Genomic DNA, 21,128 nt, shown 5'->3' with positions numbered 1-21,128 from the left:
GGCGGCGGCGGGGCAGTCGGGCTGCGCGCTGGGCACCGTGCGGGCGTGCGGCGGCCGGCAGCGAGCACGGAGGCAGCCAGCGTCCCCGCCACGTAAGTAGTTACTGATACGCCGGGGGGAGACGGTGCCTCGGTGGAGGGGAGCGACGCGGCTGCCCCTCTCCTCCCCTTGTCCTATCCCCAAGGGAAAAAAAAAAAAATATAATCAAACAAAATTTGCTCCCTGCATTTATTCTTTTAAGCGATTCCAGTTGAATACCCCCTATGGCCTTCCGCTTATCGCCCTCCCAGCCCCTGCAGTAAGAACTCGGCCCCTTCTTCGCCGCGCCGGTTTTTCTTTTCTTTGTGCGTGAACTCCATTAAACGCGGCGAAGGCAACGAGCCCCCGCTCACAAATCCGCTGTGCAGGGGGAGCGTGGGAGCTCTCTCTATTCCCTGGTTGCACTTTTTGTTCTGTCGCGACAACGCCAGCACGTTCCTTTCCGCCAGCGCGGAGCGGTGCACGCTGCCCCGCGCTCCGCCGCGCTCCCCTGGTGCCGGTGCGGCTCCCCCGAGCCTCCCGCCGCCGTCCCACTCCTTTGTCGGCCCCAAGTTAAATGCTCCCTCGCTGTTTTCGCGGGGCATTCTCGGAGCGCCCCGGGCGCTAGCGGCGAGGCTCCCGCGCCATCTACAGCCGGGCCGCGGCAGCGCGGCGCTGCCGGGCCGTAGGGGAGCGGAAGGACGGTCCCGCTGCGCACACCGCGTTACCGACCTTTTGTTGCCGCCCGCGCTGCGCGCCCCGCGGGAGCGGCGGCCGCCCAGCCCTGGCCGCGCCGCCGCCCGCTCCTCGGCTCCCCAGCCCCGGGCGCCGCTGCCCCGCCGCCGCGCTGCTCCGCGCCGCTGCGCGCCCGGCCGGCGGCGGGAACAAAGGGCCGCGGGCTGAGCGCTCTCTCCCTGTGCCCAGGACGCGGCGCTGAGGCTGGTCGCCCGCCGCCGCCGCGCTCCCGCTCCCGCCCCCCCCGCCACACAAAGGCAGCCGCAGCTGGACGGGCGAGGGACCGCGCTCCACGCCAGGGCTCCGGTGTAGCGTCTCGGCTGGTCTCCTCCATACTCATGAACATACAAAGGTCAACCCCTATCACGATAGCACGATATGGGAGACCGCGGAATAAAACCCAGGATTTTGAAGAGCTCTCGTCCATACGGTCCATCGAGCCAAGCCAGAGTTTTAGCCCGAATCTAGGCTCGCCGAGCCCGCCGGAGACCCCGAACTTGTCGCATTGCGTTTCTTGCATCGGGAAATACTTATTGTTGGAGCCTCTCGAGGGAGACCACGTTTTCCGAGCCGTACATCTGCACAGCGGCGAGGAGCTGGTTTGCAAGGTAATGCTTCTCCTTGTTCTCCCCCACCCCGGGTTCTCCCCTGTCGCGCCTGGGTTTCCCGTGTCTTGCAGGAGGGCGAGCACGGCCGTGTACCTCATTTATTGAACAGTGGAGAAACAAAAGGCGGGGAGACAGGATTAAAGGCGCATCCTGTAACTTTTCCCTCTCTCCAGACAATGGCCACGTTTTAGCGGTGGCCCGGAGCCAGGTCTGCCTTCTGTTGGCAGGGGGATATTGTTCTGGAAAGAGCCGTTCTTGAAGTAGGTTTTAACGTGAGTTCAGACCAGGAGAAAGCCTCATCTTCCCCACTCTCACTTTTCAAAATGGAGTAGGGAATCCCCAGCTCATTTTCAGGTGTTGGGACCTGCTGGCTTCCTCGATTTTTACTGCCCCCAGTTCTGTGCGTTGGGGTACGGAAGAGGATGGAGAAGCAGGGGGTGGGAGCCGACTGCCACCAGCTTTGTCTTAAAAGTGATTTAAAAACAAGAAGCACATCTAATTAATCAGCCTGAGCTCCCTCACGGTGGAGGTTGTTTGCAAACAGCATCCTCCCCCATTGCCCAACTGAACAAGAATAAAACCTGCACACCTACGGTTTTTAGAAGTGCAGACAGAATAGCTATCCCACTCTTTGTAGCCTGCCGGCTTTTCTCTGCCTCCTTCCAATTTTCTCCTACTATTAAAAGGTGAGCTGTGGGAAAAAGAAATCCACATGCGTGCACATCTGTGGAGGGATGTTTTTCTCCTTTTGAACTGAGGGAATATTATCCTTTGTTCCCAAATTGCGATTCTCATTGTCTGTAGTGACACAGACTTATGTCCAGCAAACTGAAGCAGTACCCAGTAGTAGTTTTTATAACTACGTAGCAAATTGCAACCTTGCAACACATGCTGCAGTGTTTGTGTTATTCCCAAAACATGGAATTATGCCATTTGGCAAATTTCTAGATGGAAAAGTAGATGTATTGTAGCTTACTAGTATTCCAGGGATTAATAATAGTGTTGCTGACTGTTCCATACTTTCTCATACTTGATTCATAAAAAGTTATGGACTAGGCTGTAGCAGAGAAGTGAAAATAATTGCTCCTCCTTGCTATTTGTGAAGATTGGAGTTCAGAGGGCAATTTAAATATGCTTACTGATTGAGTTATAAAATCTGAAATTAAGGCAGCCTAGGACTTCATGTGATTATTTAGGGGAAAAAAGGCCCATGGCTTTGCAAAGAACTAATATTGCATGCTGAACTGGATGCTTTGTTACTAAACTGAAACAGAACATGAGAATTTCGAGAATGAAAGCCCAGCTCGATGCAGTAGTGCAGTGCTGCACTCTAGGACATTGCCATCTTTTCATGAAATAAACAGATCCCACAAAGCTGCTGCTCTGCATGAAATTCTAGGTGAACTTGCATAGCAAGTGGTAAAGCCAGGGCTATGCGCTTCTTTGTTTCCTGTTTGGTTTGCAGGATTAAGGCACTGTTTTGATAACAGTATGAGCAGTATAACTGCAGCTCACAGAGACTGGGCTGTTATTTTTTTTCCCCTTCCATTTAAGCTGTTAATGTTTTTGAGCTGATCCTGACATTTGAATAGTATCAGTTTTTCCATATGTGCGAGGCACTACTAGCTGTGCTCCAAAAATATGATCTTAGCCTGGATTGCTAGTTTGTGAGCATGGAGTTGTCAGTCCTGAACTCAGCTTAATTTAATGTGCGCTTTAAAATGCCTGCAGTATCATGACAACTGTTTGTCAAGTAGCCTTCCGGCAAAGAGACCTGCTCTCTGGTATCTTACTGAAGATGCTCTTAGAGATTGCTTGCAGAAACGCTGGGTTGGATAACAGACACATACTGATGATTCTCAAGATTCATTTGGCTGCACCCACCGACTGTACAGATCCTGTTATTTGCTTCAAGGCTCTGTGGCATCCAAACAATGGTAACTTCTCACTTCCAATTCCCAGCGAGAACTAAATCAAACTGCAGCTTATTGGACATTTGCTGAATTGAGGCCAGGGATCTTAAAAGCTGGGATACAAAGAAGCCCTTTATAGAAGGTATTTGAGACTGTAGTAGGATGATAGTGCTTCCTATTTACCCCCTTTCAAACACAGTACTGGTACATATCCAGAACTACTTATTTAACATAGTCTGAGAACCATAAAATGTAACTAATTTACATTATGATAATCTGGTTTAGGAGAGAATTCTGGAAAGACGTTTTTTCACATGAGGGTTTGAGCTACATGAATATTCCTGCTTAAATTTTATTTCAAATTTTATTTCTTCTACAAGTAGCTGCTTGTAGAAGAGCCATTCACTTACAATGTAGTAGTTAGAAGTTTTGAGATCCAAATATCAATGAATTCTCCTCTGGAATGAATTGCACACCAGGGATTTTAGCAACACCTCCTCCCTGCCCTGGTTCTGCTTCCCTGGTGCACCATGTCACCAGAATGCCTCGGTGCTAATCCTCCCCCCGTAAAATGTGCTGGGTCTGTTTGGCAGTCTGCCTTTAAGGTTGTTTTTCCCTGTGCCGGTGTATGGCAACGCAGGTATGGGATGAGAGGAAAGGGAGGTGGGTGAGGAGGGGGTGTCCCAGTTTCTTGGGATTTGGGTCCTTTTCTGTGGAAGGACTTTATTAGGATTGTGCTCTGAAGCATTAAATGATGTGGATTTTGAAGCCTCAAGTAAATTTTGATTGAACTGTATCTTTCTCACTCAATTTTTAAAGCTTTAGAGAAAGCAGGGAGAGATTTGCTTCTCAGAGAGGATACAAATACCCACTATCAGAACACAAATGCTAGAATACAGAAAAGAAAAAAACAATTGAAGTTTAAAATAGTGGTTAGAGAACTAGACCAGTTCTTCATTTTTATATTTTGTTCAAAGGACACATGACTACCTTAAATTGTTTTTACCAAAGTAACAGAACACCCACAAGTAAGTTACATATTAATTGAATTTTTATGCTGGTGGAAATGCTAATCCTTGCTTTGTAGTCCTCTGCAGCAGGTATAATTAAAAATCACTCCTATCAATACTTTGCTCATAGTCTCTTTCAGCACACACTGACTTCAGTTATTCTCAATGAAGTCTTTCATTTTCTTGTAATGTGGTCTTTTCTCAATTGACTCAAATACTGATTCATTCGTCATCACTAGATTATAGTAACTTTTTATATTTGGGTTTCCCAGCAGCTTTTTTAGTTCTTACAGCTCATTCATAAGATCAGTGATAACATACTTAGTAGTAAAGGGACACTTTGCTTTTAATGGAGCACTTGATTGAAATGCAGAGAGTTCAGGGTGGTTTTGTCTTTGCCTTTTGAAGGGTGTTTGTCTGTGCTCCAACAGGCAGAGCTATTTCCCTTCTGATCTTATAAACAGCCATTGTGGAACTGAGAGTTGGAAAGTGAAAGTGACTTTGCTGTTTTTCAGAGATGAAAGAAAGGCAGGAAGTAAATAGGAATAGCAATAGATGATACTTTAAGCCTGAAAATCCTTAAGGCTTTAATGGGTTAATAAAATCAGAAGAGTCAGGCATGTGTATCAGGGTGGATTTAATGTGACAGCTTGTCTCAATACAAAGCTACTGGCTGTATTTTTTATAAGTTTATTTGGATGGAAAATAGAAGATAAACATGTTTCCTTCTGAGTATTGCCCTTATACATCACTGGTCTTCACAGCTTAATTTAGATTACATTCTAGATGTGATCAGCTGTTAGCTAATCTAACTATGCTTGCTACCAGTTTTGAAGACTAGCCTTTCCTGTTAAGGTTATGTGTGTCTTCTGTGTGGGGTTGTACAGTCTGCTTTGTCTTGTCCTCAGTCCCGTGAGCTTGTAACATCCTGTTTACATCGGTGTAGCTTTTAGCAGCAACATAAATTGTACTTAGAGATGGTTTTGTTAGCAGAATCAGATGTACCATGACTTCACTGTCCTTCATGTCACTAACTCTGGCTTTACTGTCATTGTTCCTGCAGGTGTTTGATATTGGCTGCTACCAGGAGTTATTAGCACCATGTTTTTGTCTGCCTGCGCATAAAAATATCAACCAAATTACTGAAATAATTCTTGGGGAGACAAAAGCGTATGTATTCTTTGAAAGGAGCTATGGGGACATGCATTCGTTTGTTCGTACCTGCAAGAAGCTTAAAGAAGAGGAGGCAGCCAAACTCTTCTATCAAATAGCTTCTGCTGTTGCACACTGCCATGATGGTGGACTGGTACTGCGAGATCTCAAGCTGCGAAAGTTTATTTTCAAGGATGAAGAAAGGTAAGAGTCTCCCTGACTTTACGGCTGGGGGTGCCTGAGGTCAGATAGTTGGAGTTGCAGGACATTGTGCCCTTTGTTATTACTGTACCATTTGTTTGTGGTGCACTTTATTCTCCTTTGCAACCTGATTGTGGGGTGGATGTGCCATTTTATCTTCTGGCTTAGGTTTTGGAGCAAAGTAAAGTAAATGTAGAGCACTGTTTGCATCCGTGCTTGGTGTCTTCATCTCCACCTAGAGGAGTTTTCTCATTCCTCATGGGGAGACATCTGCTGCAGGAAAGCTCTGAAAGAGTGTCTGGTTAAGAGCTGTACTATCATAAAGGCTGGTGGTGTTAAAAGAGGAAAGAGGATCCAGTGTGTTAAAGAGAACTGGGGGCTGAAATGGCTCATTCCAGTGAGGAGGCATAAAGAGGAAGAATAGTCAAGTGTTATCTGTAGGACTGTTCTGAGGATATCTTGTTTTCCATCCTGGAAGGGTCTGGAGGCTGCTTGTAAGGGTATTATGTGGTCACTAATCGTACTCAGACTAAAACTGCCTTGCTCTGTGGGTGCTTGTGTGTAGTATCAGCTGCTGTGGTACTTGGGGAACTACTTTTTTTTTTTTTTTTTTTAATAATATCTCCTTTCTACACACCCCCCTGTGTAAATGATTTGGGGAAGGAGTATGGGAAGACAGGGAAAGAAATAGCACTGGGTATATTGTTGAAGTGTTCTTTCTGATGTGGAGCGATAGTTATACTGTTGTACCTGTGAAATTTCCTATTTCTTTCCTTGTGTTTACCAGTCTTCTTTGTCTTGAATGATGAATTTATTTGCAACTTCCACGTAAGAGCAATAAATACTGTCAGAATAATGTCAGGTTTTCACAGAGTGGTTAAATTGAAAGATGACCATAAAAAAAACCCAAAAACCATCTAAATGGGAGCAGAGTCTGCCTTTGTGCTTCTTCCTGTCTTAGTAGACGATGGGAATATGTTTAGCCCTTTTAATTAAATCCTAAAAATTGTCTGAAAACTTGTTAAACTGCTGCAGAGTGAAATGGATGTTCTGGGGAGCTTTGTTAAAAATAACCAGTGAATATCAATCCTGTTTGTGGGAATTGCAAGCAAGAAACAAGTTCTTGAAGTTCTCTACAGGCTCAGGAAGTTGGTGATCCAAAAATTAGAAAAAACTAATACACAATTCATTCAGGAAAGAGAAGTTCCTGGTCTTAAAATAAAAATGACATCATAGAAATGATCATCTATCCCGTTTAAATATTCTCTACTTAAGTTTTATTGCAAGCTGAGTTTTGCAAAATAGGATTCTCCTTTTAATCTATTTGCAGCCTGAAAAATAATACATATTTTCACTTCTTAATTCAGTTCAGACTGCTGTCCACAAAGCAAATAGCTTTTTTAGTTCTTTATTTTTCTACCACAGCCCCAATGTCCGATTGCCCTCTCATCCTTTCCAAATAAATAAGCCTAAAATGAAACTAGCTTAATGTCTATTCATAGAAAAATGCAGAGCAGGTAGATATAAACTGCACTTCCACAACTTTTATTCCCAGTTTAATAATTAAACACCATTGTAGCACCTCTGATGCAGATAAGAAGGAAACTTGTGCAAAATAGCTGAGAGGGGGGATTGTTTTCTGTTGTAGCTGATAACATCCTAATGTTAAAGTGGATTTTTCTTCCTGGGGATATATGTAAACCTGTGGGGTTTTGCCTGAAGAACAGAACTTGGAAAAGCTCCTCTGAGAGAAGGCAGTGTGAGCTCAGGCAGTGCAGTGGGAGCAGACACAGGCCTGTGCTGAATGCTGTTGAACTCCTACCCTGCTGCTTACTAGGAACTGAATGCAACACAGGAGGCACAGGGCCAAATCCTTCAGCCACCCAAGAAAAGTGGTGTGTACTGTAATAGCAGTGTTGGCTTTTATGAATGTTTTTAACTTAGCTGTTGTCTGCAAAATGACACTGTTACTCACTTTTGAGCATTGTCTTCTAATTATACAATAATTCACTTTAAAGGTCAAATAGGACTTGCTGGTTATTTTTAAGATAATCATAATGCGGTTTTCTTCTGGATATAATGCTGGTTTGTAAGTAGGAAGGTATTGTAATCCTTTCTCTGCTAAATAAACAGAGATGAAATAATTTGAGATAGAAATAGAATGAAACAGCAGTGACTGCCTTTTTTCACATCCTCTGATCATCATACTGTAATCAGTCATCACTTTCAATCTGCTGCTATATTTAGAACTGAAAAATCTTCCTGGTCCTCCTGAGTTCACAGAGGTGTTTGTGTGTTGCTTGCACCCCTCTGAGCTCCCATTTGTCTGAGGCTGCTGCTGAGGATGCCTGTGTGCCGAGCAGTCCTTGAGGAGCTGCCTTCAGCAGCAGTGCCTGGCAGATGGATGCTGCACCATCCCTTGCTCTTTCGTACTCATAATGAACCAAAGAGGGAGAGAAGAGATAAAAATGATGTTTTGAGAAATGTGTGTGAACTCTGCTGCTGTGCATCACCTGTTCTTCAGTGGAGCTCTTTCTTAGTAGTTCTTTTCCTATTTCTTCAAGGCTGTTTTTCTGCAATTCATTTTAAGTACCTACCACTTTGAAACTTCCTCTTCTTGAAGACTCTCATGGCTTTTATTTTGGTAGAAGAAAAGATGGAATATCCAGCATGCAGGCAACGCATGAATGGAAAACTTGCTGGTTTTATTTTTTTTTAGTAAGATGATTGTCTGCTGTTAGCTGAGAGCTGCCAGACTGGAGGAGCCAAAGGGAAATGTGAAGGTTAGATGGAAGCAGTTCCATTTGTTTAAAAAAGAAAATCAATTAAAGCATTTCTTAGTACATTTTCTTCCATTAATCCTAATGAGGTTCTGGTAGTTCAATAGGAAAACAGAGCTGCTGAAGTTCTGCAAGTGGGTGCATACAGTGTTGAAATTCTTTTTTACCCCATTCCCATTACCTAAATTACAGCTGGAATTTGCAAAGATGGAGCTCCTAATCTAGCCAGCACCATGAGTGCTCTTTGCTTCAACTGATGTCCCTGCTAAAAATGCGTGTTACTTGGATGTTGTAAATCACAGTGCCTTGGGATGTTTGTAATGAGCTGGGAGGTAAGAAGGTGGAATAAAGTATTGTTGTAGGCTGGTAGCACTGAGCATTTTGTAGGGGCCCTAATGGTACTAGAGGTGTTCTCTTAATGTGCTAAATCAATGCCAGACTGTGATAGTGTTTACACTATGGCGTGTGTGTATGTACATCAGTGATTGAAATGAAACTCGGAATTCCAGTGTGGGAACAAACAGAAACAATTTGTCTGTGTTTCCAGGTAATTTATAGTTTCTTTAAATCCTGAACTGCAGGAGTTTGAAGATAGGGTAAATCGCATTCCATAAAAATGATGTGTGCTGTTGCAACATGGGTTTTTTGTTTTGTGTAAAAGGTAGTACAGTTGTGGTTTTTAGGGGGAGGTGTGTCTGTGGATCCCTTTGTAAACTACAGGTGAAATAGCCAGTCTTGTAGTATTGAAATTTCAGAGTTAAACTCCATAAACCTGCAGCTGATTTTGATGAAGCAGAAGTTCTAAGACATTACAGCATGGCTGGAAATCTTTTGTAAGACTGGGTTAGGAAGCAGCAGCACATCTATTAAATGAGCACAGTGGCTTCCAGAACACTGAAAATATGGAAAACAATGCTGACTTGCCATGTTGAGTCTCAACAGACTTTCTAAGGTACCTCTAAGATACTTGAATACTTCAAAAACTGTGTCCTTACACTTCAGAATGAAACTTGAATCCAAAACAGTGGATGACCTACAATAAAACGTGGTCTTATCTGTTTTCTGCTTTCATCCATGTTGCTAAATATTTTTTGTCCTGGGTATTAAGCCAGGTTGCTGTTGTGTGGCTCTTGCTTTTGAGTATTTTATCTGTGTTCGTGGCATGGTATTTACTGTTTTCCATGTACAGCCTGTCCTCGTAGTAGGGCCTTGGGCAGAACAACTGTGCCCTTCTCCTAGCTGGTGTCCCATAATGATGTTGTAGAACAGGCAGGTTTTTCTGGGTTGTGTTAAAAATAGTGCTATACACAGTATATAGCTAATAAAGCAGTTCATCAATCTGATCCATAGCAGATGCTTTGAGAAAGAGCCATCTGAAAGATCTCAGAATTAAATGAAGCATTTCTGTGTTGGTTGTTTCAATGGTTTGCTTAATACAAGAACATTTCTGCTGTCAGGGAATTATTAATTTCTTTACTGCATTTTTAAGCCTTTAATTATATTAAAATATTAGCTGTCGTAATATTTGAAGCTTAAAGACCTTGTACTTTCATCATACTTGTTGAAGGGAAAATTAAAATAATTTTGGTATTTAGATACTGTAATTTTCCTGTATTCTTTGAGTAAATATGAGGCAGGTGGGATTCAATAAAAATAAATAGGATTTGACACTTTTTGGTCTATGCCAGAGGAATGCAGCCAGTACAATACACTAATTTAGAAAGCCTGTGTTAGCATAACATATTTATTTGGTGCTCTTAGAATATTTTTTTTCCTCTATAATTTCTCAGCTTTGAGTGGATGATGCTTTAACATGACTAAGTTATGTGGTTCGCAATCCTCATGATAGAAACGTCATCTCACAAAAAATACAAATGCATATACCAACCTTTTGCATGTTGACCTTTCATTTTTTTTACAGTTAGTAGTAATTTTTCTCTCCCAGCGTTTGTCAAATTGTAATGTGGTTAGCATCTTTTTCATCAATGTGTTAGAACTTGCTGTTACCCCTACAGTTCCATAGAGAACATGCAAAAAGTCATAGAGAGTCCTAAAGTGGAAGAAAATCAAACAAAATGGGAATGCTCTTAAAGTACCTGAAGATTTGTAAATAAAAACAGTCTTCATCTGTTTTGTCATGTAAGCACTTCACACTACCCTGAATGGGGCCACAGGGCCAAAGAGCACTGGTTCTTCAATAGTGGAGAATCACAGTTCAGATTTCAAACCAGAAACTATTATTCTTAGAATATGGGAGGAAGGTGAATTTCTTCATGGGCAGCAAATCTTTGCTGTCAGGCTGAGGGTAGAAGATGAAGTGGTTGCGCAACTGTTTTCCACAGAAGGGTTCGTGCCCCCCTTTCCCTTTATGTGGTTTGGTTACTAAGTCTCTATTCTCTCACCATGTTCCTGGGAGCAACACTGAATTTGTTGGGTGTGTGGTGCCCTTCCCAGTTGGAGGAAAGAGGGAAGCTAGCTGCAGATGGTGAACCTCACACTGCCCTGTGAAGTTCGTAAATCTCCCCCTAAGGGCATATGTTGACTGCAACAGGCATAGGTAGTCATAGAGGTTAATTGTTGCGCCTAAGGTTCTAAATTAAAGCAAAAGCCAGGGAAGATTTGGCTGCTGGCTGGCCCTGGGATGGGGATGGGTACTCAAGTGGACCTTGAGTCAGCTCAAGGCCCTTCAGTGAGACCAGGAGTGTCAAGAACCTTTGCTGTTGTACCCAGTGCTGGAGTTTGCAGGAGGTTTTATCCCTGGACTGTCTGTGGCTCATAGTAGGGCCTTGTCTTCACTCTCTCTGTTCAGGCAGGATGCTGCAGTATGTGTTGGCTGTCATGCCAGTCATGGGTGGTGCCTCTTCTGAGATGCCCATCATGGGATTGATCTCTCTGATGAAAGGTGCTTTGTAGTCCCTGGAAGTAGATGTGTCTTAGGACATCTCAAATTGAGTTCAACAGCTGGTCCTTTCGAAGACTTCAAAACCTACATCCATAAACTTGCTGCAAAATGGTCCATGTTGACTTATGAGTGGAGACTGAGGGTAGTGTCTGTGGATGTCTCTGCTGGGGGTGAGGAAGGGAGGCAGGAGCCCAGCTAGCCACAGCTACAGTGGATTGTGAGAATGAAATTCTTCTGCTGCTTTCTCTTCTAATTGTTCTTATTATCACACTGGGAGATTACTTCAGGCTTGGGAGGGAGAAGAAAGGTGGAGATTGTAAACAGGAGCTAACCTGGGGCATATTTAGTCTTAAGCACCTGCTTTTTTGGTAGATTGTATTGCTTGGAAACAGGATTGTAGACATCTAAGCAAAAGGTTTTCAGTAAGGTTGTGAAATAATGGCATGGCTGTGCCTTAGAGATGCTGAGTACCCATCGTAGGCTCAGAAAGTGCAGGGCTGTTTTAACAACATGCAATTATGTTAACAAAATTGTGGTCTCCTTTCCCTGTGGAGCTTCATCATGCACTGTATGAAGAGATCTATAGAAGATGGGGAACACAGCATATGGTTGACAGCACAGCCTTTTAAAATCTGATTATCAATGTGATCTAAAAATATAAAAGTGAGGTGGTGAAGTAGCTGTCCTGAGCCAGATTCTTTTAAAAAAATGGATTGCTCAGGGTAGTGTAACTGAGCTCCTCTGTGGAAAGGTCTGCACTGGATTTCACAGCCTGCACCCCAACACATGCATCACTACCTACCTACTCTCTGGGGAACATGTTTTGTGGTTAGGCAACAGGGGCATTGGAAGAAACAAGGTACATGGCATACAGGACAGGCTGTTTCCAGCAATCGTATTTGAGTGTCGTAAAGCTGAGGTCTGGGGCACCAGCCCTTCCTGGAGGTGAGTCAGAGCATTTTTAAGTGGAATTCCGTAGGAAAAAAACCCAAACCAGCTTAAAACAAGTTAAAAGCTCTTAAGTTGCTAGGTACTGCACATCAGGAGGGGGTGAAGGCAGGGCTGACTGTGCTGTTAGCATCTCTGTAGAGGAAGGGTGGGGGAGATGTAATTTTTAGAGGCTTCCTTATTGTGTGGAAGTACCAGTGAGGAAATCTTCCCTTAGGAACAAGGTTCATCCTGTAAACCTGTGCTGTCTGCAAGTCCCAGTTGTCTTTCGAAACATATCCTTGAGCCTGTTTCATTATGCAAGAGACTGTTTATCTAACAGCCTTTGTGCAGAGTTTGTTTTTTTCTTCCCCGAAGTTGTGTAGGATGTTGTGTGGTGAACTCCCATGCTCTGTGCTGTTACAAACTGGAAAGGGATCTATTGGTAAAAGGAGCAGGATTTAAATTGATGTCATACCATTTCCCCCCTGCTCCTGTGTGCCTCTCTGCCCCCAAGGAGATCAGGTAGTTGTGAGTTCAGAACGAGTCTTTGCACCAAGCTGCAAATCATCTGCCTGGGGTTTCGTTACCGCCTTCCCTGTCTCACTGGCTCCCTGATGGCAGCTTACTTCTGCATTATTTAGGAGAGATTCCCTTAGTTAAAAAAAAAAAAAAGTCAATTAGTGAAAGATAACTGCTTCCAATGTCAAGCTTGCCTTTTATGTTTTTTGCCTCCTTATGACTCTAATTGTGTGCATGCTCTTCTCATCTTTATGATGGGGTGTGAGCAACTGACCTCGATTAAATGACCTGTAAATTATTGGCCACATAGGAGCAATCCCTGGTCTACTGGGCAGTCAGTGGCTTGAGTGCCTCTAACTAGGGAAAGGCTTTCCTGGCCTCAGTCAGAGTAATACCGAAATATGAGATAACATTGCTTGGGTGCTTTCAGTTTTTACTGTTGGAGGAATATTGTGAAGCACCTTTAGAAATTGCCATTTTATATTTACCTGCAATTGTATTAATAAAATGGCAATTTAGATGGCAGTGATGGTTGTATCCTGATTGCTGGAGTCTGCTGCATAGAACCTGTAAGTCTGGATCTTCTAATTTGACCCAGCCTAAGTAACAATTGGATGGTGTGATGGTGTATGTGGAGTGTCCATAGCAGGATGGCTCCTTCAGTCTCTTCCCAAAGCAGCTTATTTGGCTGTCATATGGGGAGTGTTGCTGTGCAAAAATTGTGGGTCTGGTCTGCAGTTAGTGTTCCCAAAATGGGAAGGGTGGCTGAGGTGTTGTTCAGGTATTATTTCTCATACAGATGGCTTTGGGGACAGAATAGAGGCAATTGCTTTCATTGTTTCAGGTGCAAGCTCCTTTACTAGTGACTGCTTATTTCACTGCAGTGAAGATATTTTCCTCTGAAACACTCAGACTATCAGTTGTTATCTCTGCTTTAAATGTTCTAGATTTTTTTTTTCTCCTGCCTTACGTGTTTAGAGCCCTCTGAATAATTCCACTGATTTTGGTATGGAAATTGTTTGCTTTTGGAGAGCAAGTGTGAATGCTGGATTCTTCGGTGTCAAAAGGCAGGATAGCAATTTGCTGGTAATCCCAAAGCTCTGCAGGGAAGAATAATGTGAATCTGTCGGAAAAAAGTGTGGGATGTGCAAGAAAGGCAGAGGTGAGTGCTAACTCAGGAGGTTGCACTGAAGAATCTTCTGGAAGATGTTTAATTGATTAGGTTTTGTTACATTACTGAAGAGCAAAGTCTGAATGCAGCCAAGTAATGAATGGCATATTGATAAGAAACTCAGAGTGGTATTGTTTTTCATGGGTTTCCCTGACGGTTTCTATGGGGACAAAGACGCATTTCCCGTCCGAGTGCTGCTGCTGCCCTCTGATTGCACTTCTGTGGTTTCATTCACCAGTAATGGGAAAGCATTCATAGGCAGAATAGCTTCCCCTTTTTACATAGCCATGATTCAGGGCTGTATTTTTTTTTAATGCATTAAACTAATGCAGTGTTTTATCAATGATCTGATAGACTCATAATGCTCTTTTTCCAAGTGCTTATTCGGGATCTGCATTAAAACTTGAAATTATGTATTGTAATTACATAAGTGTTGGCAAAATCTTTGTTGCCCTACAGTATGTGTACAAAGTGATTCTCATCCGGCTGTGGCAGTAGCTTACATTTGAACTTCAGGGATTAATTTTGTTGCAACTGTTTGTCGAGCTCAAATGCTGGTGCTTTTGGAAAACTTTTTTCTCTTGTGGGGATCCTTTAGTTGACTAATGTGAGTTAATTATTTAGAGAATAAGAGGTTTCTGGAGAATTATTTTTGTTTTTCCTTTTTCTTCTCTGTGATGGGAGGCACTTCAAAGTTGATTATGATTTCACATCTCATGTTTGGTTTTGCCTTAACAACGTCAAATTTCAGGTTGTCCAGTTACTCTGCAGTTGGATGCACTCCCCACCCTTTAGTGTGGAGGTTCTGTATTCTCAGAATCGACTTGTAGTTTTCAGGGTCTGTTTGTTGTTGTTGGCTTTTATTCCTTTTCCTGGGTATTTGATTTCAGTGCTTTCTGAGAGAGTGTGGGGGAGAGAGAGATTGCTTCTCATTCAGTGTGTCTCTGCATTTCTGTGTATTTAGACCTTGACTCCCCTTTTTCCCATTCCTCTCCATACTCCCTGCCTGCTGTCCCCTCCCAAAAAAACCCCAAAAAACAAACCCAAAAAACTCTCTTGCAGAAAACAGAGCTCTTTTAGGCAGTGCTTGAAATGCGGAGGAAGGGAAGACCAACAGAGCTGGAAGCTGTTTCTCGCAGGGATGGGGTGCTGTGCACTGGGAAATAGCAGCTCCTGAGCCAGGCTGCTCCTTTTTGATTGCCTGAAAAGGCGTGAACTGATTGATAAAAGGGGAGCGAGAGTTGCCATGTACACCTGCGCAGTACCCAGTGGTAGCACTGCACAGACTGCGTTCCATCTGCGAGGCTGAGGTGGGTGAAGTCATCTGTCACTGAAAATGGGCTGCAGTGGGTCTGCCCAGCCCCAGTCCTGGCTGGTGGTGAAGGGTGCTGGCAGAATCACCCTGTGAGCTCTTTCTATCGCCAGCTGTGTCAAGTCAGACAGCCCTTCCTGTACTCCTGTGCTTTCCTTGCTGTACGGTTGGAAAACCTGTGTTATCATCTAGTGCAAGGACACCGGGCTTTACAAATGAGACTGGGAACCACCCGAGTTGTGTCTGGGTGTAACTGGGACAGGAGAAAGCCATACTGAGGCCATGCAGCTGGCAGTGTGTGCTCAGGGGATGCAGGCCCTGCAGTCAGCCAGAGAAATGTGTGCCCGGTGCTGCAGGAACGCTGCCTGCTTGCAGAGGAGCCATTTCACCACTTGCACCTTGCACACAAGGGTGTTCCTGGTTGTGAGGGTTTGGGGGCTGACCAGGAGGAAGAGGACTGAAGGTTGTGTTTTTGTTTAATTTGGGACCTTTTGTTTCCTCAAAGCCTTTCAGCTTAGCAGCATGAAAAACCCGGTTTGAGTGTTTTCATCATTTGCCCACAGCTTACAGAGGAGCAGGCAGATAAGGGCCAGCTGTTGTTCCATTTGCTTGCTTAAACAAAACCTGCTGTATCGTGTGGAGGCTGCAGCACCTTGCAAGGAAAGCAAGACAGGGGCATGGCTTTTGTGTGCTGCTTCTGTTTTATTATCAAGAAGTTATTTCTTCTCTTGGAAAAAAATACGAATTTTTGACACACCTTGCAGTCTGCTCTCTGTGGTTTTGTACTGTGTCCGTTGCAGGAAATGAGAGATTAGGGAATTCCAATAATTTTATGTAATATAAAAGCTTCTTATTGAACTGTTTTTCTAAAGTCTTTGGCAACTCCCAGAAATGTAAAATAGGATGGGAAAGTAAACAACATTTCCCTGTGCTGTTGACACTGGGATGGCAGGCAAGTGTGTATGTGGGGGTGAATTCCCTCCTGGAAGTTGTTTATAAATAGCCTGCTCTGCCCCACTCCCTGTGTGTGTGTTCCGCTTCTGTTAGTTAGCAGGAGTGAGTTGATGCTTTCCTGTCTGGCAGTTCAGTGACTTAATGCATGTTTGAGTAGCTGGCCTCACTGTTTTATTGCTACACATGCTTTTCTATGGAAAAACTGAGATGGGCAATGCAAATGGAACCACAACTCATGTCCCTGCCTTCCCTTTCATTTCCTCTTCTCTGTTCTCTGCCCTCTTTGGCATGTTTTTTCCCTCTGGGCGTTTCTCCTTGCTTCTCTCCCTATGCTGTGCAGGTGCGGGAATGTGTCAAAGCTGAGCACTGTGAAAGGACTCTTCTCAAGTCACTCTCCTGTTGTGGACCCTCTGCTTTGTGTACAGAGGGAAATTTCTGTGGTCTTGGTAATTGTAGTTCAGTTTCTCCTTGCAGCCTACTTCCTGTGTGAGGCACTGCTGTTGTAAAGTATTGTTTGAGTGCTAATGAGGGGGTTGTCCATGGCCAGAAGTACTGTTAGGCTGGCAGTGGGAATTAATGAGGAAGCAGGTGTGTTGAGCAAAGCTCATCAGAAGTGAACTGGAGGAGCAAACACTGGCCTATTTTAGGAGAGAAGGAGCTGCCCTGACACACTGTGCTTGGGAGCCAGGTATTCGGAGTTCTGTATTTATGGCTTCCTCATTTGGGCCGCGTTGCCAGAGGGGCTTTCACCTCTGCTAGTAAACGTATCTAGCTGTTGAAAAGGTCCAGGTGTCATGAAAGTTTATGGCACAGTTGCCTCTGGAGTACTCCGCGGAGTAAAATACTCTTCTGTTGGTTCAAAGAAGATAGGGTTGAGCTGCCCTGGAACTAAATCTAAGCCAAAGCTGGCCCAGATGTCTTTTGCAGCTCAAGCTCAAGCAATGTTGTCTTTGGTAAACATTTAAGAAACAAGGCTCTCCTTGTCTATTTTAATGCCTGTTAAATTACGTGCTTTAGTCAAGAGACGCAAGTTCTGCTTTCTGGGATGAAATTCAGTCCCTGCCTGTGAATGTCTGTGGTATGGGAACATGGCCATGACACAGGGCTGAGAGTGATTGTAACAGATCTGTGGGGTTGAGGGATGAGGGCAGTAATACCCTAAGTTGAATTATGACCCCAAATTGTTGAAAGGAAAGTCTGCACTACTGCTAGGTCACTCTGCCATCCCAAGGCACTGGACAAGCCCTGTTGCATTGTAGCGATTCTGTTCTCAAAACCATCCTTTGCTGGGAAATAGTCTAAAGGTTACTTGGTAATCCTTTGGATACCTCCAACAGGGAGAGATTTTAAAATGTAGATATGGAGCCTAGCAGTGAGAATTGAATGGAAAGAAAGGTTATGTTCATCTAGTGCTATGACAAGCAGCTCTGCATCATTTTTTCTACTCCTGTGTGATATCCATAAGGGAAGAAAATTCTCTTGCAGAGATAATTACTGCAGCACAATGACAAGTTCACAGCGCTTTGCAGGCAGCAGGAGTTTGCAATCTAGATAAGGCATCCCTGTCATCTCTGCAACTCCTTTGCCAGCTTCTCTGTTCATTCCAGTGCGAGGAGCTCCTCTGGCTTGCCTGGGTAGATAAGCTTGCTGTTAATCTTGGCCTTCACCTCACCTATCTCCCTTTGCCCAAAAGTCTATTTGGGAAGACTGAAATCGGTTAAAAGTGCTCTTCCTTAATTTCTCTTAAAATTGTTGGGGTAAAGGAAAATGTTGGTTGGTCAGAGGGATCATTTAGGGCTGGAGTGACCATTTTATTACTGTTAAAACTTGTGGAATTACAGGTGTATGAAGCAGCTTTGCCAGCATGAAGGTATCAAAATAACCTTGTGTAGTTAGGACTTGGTTTGTATTTGGGCATGAATCCTACGTGGGTACATTAGAGTGCAGCCAGCACAGAAAAGATCTTGAGGTTTATGTCTCCTTTTGGAAAACATGTCTACGTAAAATTAGTCAAAAGCATGAATATGGCACTTCCTTTTCTCTTTTTAAGAGATAAACTTTTTAATGAGTTTACTGGACAAAACTGTATTTGAAATCTTGTATCTGTCTGTGTGGTAGTATTCCCTATATGTCTCTAATATCTCTAACCAGTATGGAAGAGACAATATCAATTATCTGTTACAACTGCTGCGAGTGGGATTTTAAACTGATTCACTTCTGCAGTTGTCAAATTTTGTAGAGTATGACTATTACAACCATGTAATTGCAACAGCCAGAATTTGTGTTTGATCTTTGCTCACCTTGATAGTGTTTTGTTTTTTTTTTTTTTTTTGCCCGCAGGACTAGAGTGAAATTGGAAAGCCTAGAAGATGCTTATATTTTAAGAGGAAATGATGACTCTCTTTCTGATAAGCATGGATGCCCAGCCTATGTGAGTCCAGAGATCTTGAACACAAATGGCAGCTACTCTGGCAAAGCAGCGGACGTATGGAGTCTAGGTGTCATGCTTTATACCATGCTAGTTGGACGCTATCCTTTCCATGACATTGAGCCTAGTTCCCTCTTCAGCAAGATCCGTCGTGGGCAGTTTAACATTCCAGAAACTCTATCCCCTAAGGCAAAATGCCTCATACGTAGCATACTGCGTCGAGAGCCATCAGAAAGGCTGACTTCACAGGAAATTCTGGACCATCCATGGTTTTCTACAGATTTTAATGTATCGAATTCAGGATATGGTGCTAAGGAAGTATCAGATCAGCTGGTGCCTGATGTCAACATGGAAGAAGACTTGGACCCATTCTTTAACTGAGCACAAAGACTGGTGTTCAGAAGGTACACAACCTGGAGATGGACACATGAAGGAGCCCTTCCTGACCACGTTCAATCACATCCTGCATCAGCCTAGCTTGGTAGCAAAAGACACTCAGAGGTCCTCGGATTGAGAAGGAACCTCCACAAGGAGCTAATATAACAAATGTAGCATGGGGACAGATTGGGGGGGCGGGGGGAGCTTGCTATCAGGTTAGATTGATTTGGAGGAGAAAAGGCAGCATGGAGCAATTGTAGCTTCTCACCTTTTGGAGCCAAGGAGACTGCACATGCCAATTCTGGTGCAGCTGTATCACTCCTGTTTCTGTTTCATTAAAAACAGTGGTAATTCACAACAAATAGAAACTTTTGCCTCAGCTCACATCTTGGCATCGCACTGTTAGATATTTAACTTCAGCCATTATTCAGGGAAAATACAATTGGCTAACTTTTTTAATCAGATGTCTAATAATTAATGGGATTAATATAAGAAAAAAATTAGGTGCACAAAGATGGACATGAAAAGTGGGTGCTAAAAACAAGCAAAATTTCAGTTCATGTCTCTTGATAGCTATTTTCAAGTCATTTCTTCTAAATAAACTACTTAATATTCTTGTCAGGAAATGACATTTTAATGCTTTGTTCCCTTAAGGGGAAGTAACTGTCATTTAACAGGCTGTTCTGTTTTGTGTCAAATGGTTTGTTGCAGGAAGCTATTATAACTCGAACTTCCAGATGCATTACTGCTATAATGGGGGCGGGGGGGGAAAGAAAAGAAGAAAACTGTATAATTTTTTTTTAAAGATATGAGATACTGGCTTCCATATCTGCCATGCTGCACGTATATGACTAGAGAAGGCAGAAAGCCCTTAACGGTGTCTTCATCTGAGAACCAATCTCTTCTTTACTGACTGGCCCATGTGTAAATAGAGGGCTCTTTATTATTGAGGAAGAGTATTCTGGGTTTTTTTCTTTGAATTCCTTTAAACTTGGGAATAGAATTGTTTGGTTTTGATTTTTGTTTATGTCCAGACTAAGAAATAAGAGGGTATTAATAAGCTGAACATTTATATTACAGATATTCCTCTTGAAACATACACAGTAATATGCACCTTTTGTATTGTCAAGACTTATTCTATTTATTGAAGAAAATGTCACAGTAGTGATATATTAAGCCAGTACTTCAATTACGGGTTGACTTGGGATGACATGTTACATGCTGTAGTTAACACACTTCTTTTCTGTTCAGGTATTTCTGTCCCTAAATAACTTTTTATTTAGCTTCTTTTTTTTTTCTAGATAGCTTTATTTGATTTAGACTGGCAAATGTTTTTATTACTGCTTTTATATTGCTGTATGATATTGAAATCTCTTGGCATAAATATTTGTGTTTCCAGTACCTCAGTTGTTCTGATATTACTGCCTGTATACGTTTTGTGAAGTGGTCATGTTTTTTGGGTAGGTACATGTGGACTCTGTAGTATGTAAATGTTACTTGAATTTGTGCTTAATTATAGTATGTGGCATGTGCGTACAGCTACTTGGCATTTGACGTATGGATGCTATTTGCCTGCCTTGCAGGAAAGTTATGGTCCCACTCTCAAGAGGATGTTTCACAGTTCTTTATCAAGAGACAAAGCTAGCTGCAGCTGACCTGCCTTGGTTCTATTTTGGTAACTAAGAATATAAAGGAGTAATGTTTTTACACTCTGAAGATGGTGCTGTGTCAAGAAGGACTTTTTTTTATTTTATAAGTACCTTATAGGAGGAAAGATTGGTGATGTGCATGGTGGGGTTTTACTGCCTCTGGTGCTTTGTCATGTATTTGGTTTCATGTTTTTGTCCTAATCTCTTCAATAAATAAAATTGTGCATATTTAACTAAACTTCAGCGGTGAACAGTATTCTTACTGAATGTCTGAGCTGCTGCAAGAGTTTGCTCCGTTAGGATCATTCAGCTGGTATTTTTTGTGTTGCTGACAAGCTCTTGCCAGTCCCATGAGCTGAGAAAACTTAGCACTTACATTTATTTACAAGGTAACACTGTAGCCCTTTTCATCAAAAATTTTACCATTTGCTATGAACAAAACTAGCTTTTATTTTATTTTCTTTTGGC

General features: G+C 43.0%; 1 protein-coding gene across 1 annotated transcript; it reads left to right on the top strand.

Annotated features, from left to right (window-relative positions):
- Nucleotides 1-22: 22 nt before the first annotated feature.
- On the top strand, nucleotides 23-20,898 carry TRIB2 (tribbles pseudokinase 2). The gene is made up of 4 exons (XM_048297903.1): nucleotides 23-92; nucleotides 943-1,361; nucleotides 5,348-5,640; nucleotides 18,546-20,898. The coding sequence occupies exons 2-4, from the start codon at nucleotides 1,092-1,094 to the stop codon at nucleotides 19,012-19,014; spliced, it is 1,032 nt and encodes a 343-aa protein (XP_048153860.1). The 5' UTR covers nucleotides 23-92; nucleotides 943-1,091; the 3' UTR covers nucleotides 19,015-20,898.
- The last annotated feature ends 230 nt before the right edge of the window (nucleotides 20,899-21,128 follow it).

Source organism: Corvus hawaiiensis, chromosome 3 (genome assembly GCF_020740725.1).
Source record: "Corvus hawaiiensis isolate bCorHaw1 chromosome 3, bCorHaw1.pri.cur, whole genome shotgun sequence".
NCBI lineage: Eukaryota > Metazoa > Chordata > Aves > Passeriformes > Corvidae > Corvus > Corvus hawaiiensis.
This window is presented reverse-complemented; position numbering and strand designations above follow the sequence as displayed.